This window comes from Hylobates moloch, unplaced genomic scaffold (assembly GCF_009828535.3).
Source record: "Hylobates moloch isolate HMO894 unplaced genomic scaffold, HMol_V3 SCAFFOLD_8, whole genome shotgun sequence".
Lineage (NCBI taxonomy): Eukaryota > Metazoa > Chordata > Mammalia > Primates > Hylobatidae > Hylobates > Hylobates moloch.
This window is the reverse complement of record NW_026652283.1, coordinates 13,601,056-13,605,958: the sequence shown is the minus strand read 5'-3', so window position 1 is coordinate 13,605,958 and position 4,903 is coordinate 13,601,056. Positions and strand designations below refer to the sequence as shown.

The 4,903-nt window shown below is 37.8% G+C and overlaps 1 protein-coding gene across 1 annotated transcript; it reads left to right on the top strand.

Annotated features, from left to right (window-relative positions):
- The first annotated feature begins 3,028 nt into the window (after positions 1 to 3,028).
- Positions 3,029 to 4,285, top strand: SMCO3 (single-pass membrane protein with coiled-coil domains 3). Its single transcript, XM_032159705.2, has one exon. It carries the CDS (start codon positions 3,608 to 3,610, stop codon positions 4,283 to 4,285), a length of 678 nt encoding a protein of 225 aa, XP_032015596.1. The 5' UTR covers positions 3,029 to 3,607.
- Positions 4,286 to 4,903: the final 618 nt, after the last annotated feature.

Genomic DNA, 4,903 nt, shown 5'->3' with positions numbered 1-4,903 from the left:
AGTGCTCCTTATCTCATTTGGGGTGTAGAAATAATCTTGAGCTGTATTCAGAACTGGAGCTCAGACATACCTGAGCAGGTATGGTGGCAGGCCTGCTGAAGATATGTTAGCACAAGAAAACCCTCCCCACTCCCCACCCAAGGAAAAAAGCTAGGAAGGTAAGTCTGACTCAGAATAAAAGTCCTTTTTCATTATAAGGGAAACATAATTCTTAGCACATCATAATGTTTCTTAGCCAAACTCGTTAATTGGAACAAAGTCATGAACTGATGTCTAGATCCCAGGAAAAAGAGTGTAAGAGTGCAAGTGCAAGAGCAAGGCTACTTAAAAGGAGGAAAAACATTAGCAGTTGAAAATATACAATGTCTTACACTTTGATTTCTAGTAAGACTGAACTTTTCCCACCATTTTATTAGATACTATTTTTTTGTACTCTTGTTCAGGGTGGTTTGCTCATTTATATATTAGATTGTCACTGCTTTTAAAAAATAATAACAATACTTTTTTTGCATTTTCCCCAGCTTGTTTTCAGTTCTTTTTACATTGGCCATCTTTGTTAGTCAAATTTTTGCATGTGCTTTTTTTTTAAATTGGTTTTAGGCTTATAAAGTCCTCCTCCATACTGATATTTGAAAATTATCCATTTTCTTCTAGCTATTATTTAATTTTCTACATATATTACACTAACAATTTTGTTACTGATTTTTAACTCCAAAGTCTAGCCCATGAGTCAAGACCATTTATGGAGTAATAATTTCGATTATTATTGATTTGAGATTCTACAATTTATTATTATAAAATGGATAGAAGGGTCTGCTTTGGAGACTAATTTGTTCCATTAGTTCACTGACTCTTGTACCTGTACCACACTGTTTACTATTTTGTTTTTATGGTGTTTTAATACTGGGGAGAGAAGAGTTCTGGAAAAAAATAAGGCTCACCTGTTCAGTCTTTCAGATACATTCTACGATTAATTTGTGAAGTTGTGCTAAAACAATGAGTTAACTGAAAAGGAGCCGACCACTTGGAAGCATTCTGCCTCCCATCCAGGAGGAAGGTTCATTTCTCCATTTGTTTATCTTGAGGTAGATAGAACCACCCACCTTTTCTGGAAAGTATGCCTTCATATAATGGCATATGATAGCTGCTAGAGATATTTTGAACTTTTTCAGGATAAGAAAACCCCTCTCATCTAACTGTCTGAATAGGAATATAGCTAATTTTCTCCTGTCAGTCAGAAACTAGAGTTTTCACTTCATAATAAAATCTGAAAACCAGGAGTCAAAAAAGACAAACGTTTAACGGAAAACTACTAGAAGAAAAAAGAAAATTCAAAGTACAAATCTGTGCTTCTCAAATTACAGTTTGCAACCCATTGTAAGTTTAGAGAATATTTACTGGATCCTCAACAAGCAATTTCTTTAAAGGGAATTGGATTAGAAAATTTTCTAAGTATTGTTTTGCAGAAATGTGTGTCTGTTACACGTGTGCGTGCCTGTATCTATGTGTATGTGTGCTGGATTTGAATCAAGGATAAAAATGTATTTCTGACCATGGCAGTTTATTTTACCAGGAGGTTCCAGTGCATTTTTCTAAATCTAACAACATACATGGTTATTTATGTTCCTAAACCATTTCAGAAAAATTTTCTCTTTTCTGTTTCCAAACTATATCCATACGATTTGGAGGATAGGTTATTTTCAGGTTTACTTTCTCGAAAGAAAAAAATCTTCATTCCTACATTCCATGCTTCTGAGGTTCCCCTTAAGCAGAATAAGAACCATAGTGCTAGGGTCCAAATTAATTACGATATTGTTTACTCAAAAAGAGACTGCGTCAGATTCCACATGGATATGGATAGAGAATTCCATTTTTTCTCTCTTTTCTCTCAAGAGTATAATTGAAAAAAAAAAGTGCCAGCCACATAGGAAGGCTACTCCAAGTATGCATATTGAGTAGCACCGTGCTCTCACTGGCTCAAATTTAGATTTTTCACCCAAATAAACACAGAAGAGCATGACTGTTAGGTACCATAGGCCAAAAGGACAAACACTGAAGTCTCTTGTCAAGTTTATTTTATTCATTCTATGATGTACTCTTAGTATTTTTTTTTTTTTTTTTTTTTTTGAGACAAAGTCTCACTCTGTTGCCGAGGCTGGAGTGCAGTGGCACCATGTTGGCTCACTGCAACCTCCACCTCCGGGTTCAAGTGATTCTCCTGCCTCAGTCTCCAGAGTAGCTGAGATTACAGGCATGCACCACCACAACCAACTAATTTTTGTATTTTTAGTAGAGACGGGGTTTCGCTGTGTTGGCCAGGCTGGTCTTGAACTTCTGGCCTCAAGTTATTCACCTGCCTGGGCCTCCCAAAGTGCTGGGATTACAGACCTGAGCCACCGTGCCCGGCCCCTTATTCTTTAATACTTTTGTAAAATGGCATTTCTGACGTTCACCCTAGTTTATCTAAATACTGTCCAAGTGCAATAATATTTAGACTATTCTAAATAATTTAATTTATAAACTTTGCAAATGGAGAATAATCACCATTATCTCTGATTAACACTGTGCCCTGTATAGTGCCTACCTTCTCCCCACATGAAATTTTAATCCAAAGAGTCTTGAATATATACTCTTATCACAAGAAAAAAATTTTAAAGATTCTAGAATGATATATATGTTGCCTTTGGATATCCCTTAGGTTTAGAAAACAAATAAGTTGCCTGTAGAGAAATATAAAGTGACTTGAATATTTTAAGTTGAAATAACCAAGTATTGAAACACAAAAAACAGCCCTGTAAATTCAGAGATGTTAATATTCATCTGGCCCTGACTAGAGTTTAACTCCGAATGCTAGAGAAATCAGTCTGGTAGGTGTGGTCAATGTGGTGACTAGGGGCTGGGGAAACTAAGGAGCACTAGTAATGAAGAGCTAAGCATTTCAAATTGGGGTCTGTTTCAAATAAAAGTTATTAAATATTACCTAGAAATAATCATGCTTATTAATAAACAGATGCTTGACGATTAATATTTCCCACCACCACAAAATCTAATACCTTAATTTATCCATCAAAGGATTGTATTCTGTTGCCTACATTTTCCATATACGGACTTCAAATTTCATAACAATAACTGTTTTAAAGAACCTGCTGAGGGCGGGCACAGTGGCTCACGCCTGTAATCCCAGCACTTTGGGAGGCCAAGGCGGGTGGATTGCCTGAGCTCAGGAGTTGGGCACCAGCCTGGGCAACACGGTGAAACCCCGTCTCTACTAAAATACAAAAGACTAGCCGGGCATGGTGGCGTGTGCCTGTAATCCCAGCTACTCAGGAGGCTGAGGCAGGAGAATTGCTAGAGCCTGGGAGGCAGAGGTTGCAGTGAGATGAGATCACACCACTGCACTCCAGCCTGGGTGACACAGCGATACTGTGTCTCTTAAAAAAAAAAGAACTTGTTGAATGTCCTGAGGAATTCTCCTTAGACAGCATCTTGCTTCTTTGCTACGCATGAAGAAAAAGATTGCCTAGTCCTTTCTACGCAGTTAGCAAACATTTTTTAAGACTTTCAGTAAAAATTTACCATTTTATTTTTCAGTGATCATATTGGAAATATGGCCCAAAGTGACTTCCTTTACCCAGAGAACCCAAAAAGGCGGCAAGAAGTAAATCGTCTTCACCAGCAGCTCCTTGATTGCTTATCTGACAGCTTCGATGTCACCAATCAGCTGACTGAGGTTCTAAATATGCACTTGGGGTGCCGGCTGGCCTCCATTGAGATGAAAAGAGATGGGACCATCAAAGAAAACTGTGATATCATCATCCAAGCCATTATGAAAATCCAAAAGGAATTGCAAAAGGTTGATGAAGCACTAAAAGATAAGCTAGAGCCAACCCTCTATAGAAAACTTCAGGATATTAAGGAAAAGGAAACAGAGAAAATTGCAATAGTGCAAAAGGTTATTTCGGTCATCCTGGGAGAAGCAACATCTGCAGCCAGTGCAGTCGCTGTTAAACTTGTGGGCTCAAATGTCACAACTGGCATAATTAACAAGTTGGTCACTGTGTTAGCTCAAATTGGTGCTTCTCTCCTTGGTAGTATTGGAGTTGCTGTTCTTGGCCTTGGCATAGATATGATTGTCCGTGCCATCCTGGGAGCAGTGGAAAAAACACAGCTTCAAGCAGCCATCAAAAGTTATGAGAAGCATCTGGTGGAGTTCAAATCAGCCTCAGAAAAATATAATCATGCCATTACTGAGGTCACCAATACAGTGAAACACCAAATGAAATGAACAGCCATTTTATCTGCGACTGAAGTGTTCTTCTGCTTCCTTTTCAGTAACAGTGTTTGTTTCTTTGATTAGATTCATTTTCTATAGGCTTCCAATATGGACTTAAATAGGATAAACAATTTGGAGAGGGAAATTGGAGATGCCAAGACTAGATGACTAGATGAGTTTTGAGTCAACAATGCCTGGATCAGTTGGTGCTAGACCCTGTGAGGTAAAAAAAATTTTCTCCCTGGATGTTTTCACACCCTGCTCTACCAGATCAACATTGGGGTAAATGCTATCGTAGAGTAGCAAGTATAGGGGTTACTTTTCCCTTTTTTAATTTCAGTAAAATTCTTAAATTTTACATTGAATGCAGAGCCTTTCATTTCTACCACCAGCTTCAAACATCATTTAGTTATAAGGGGACATACTCAGTAACTTCTGCCTAGACACAAACTCTAGGCCTTCGAATGAGACAGAAATACTACCATATTTTTGACCATCAGAGTAAATCTGGTTTTCTGTAAACTAGAAGAGACTGAAAAATGGTTTGTAACAATTTGCTTCAATTAGGACAGGAAGCAGATCTGTAAACATCTACTAATTACACAATGTAAACCGGATGGATTTGAAAAT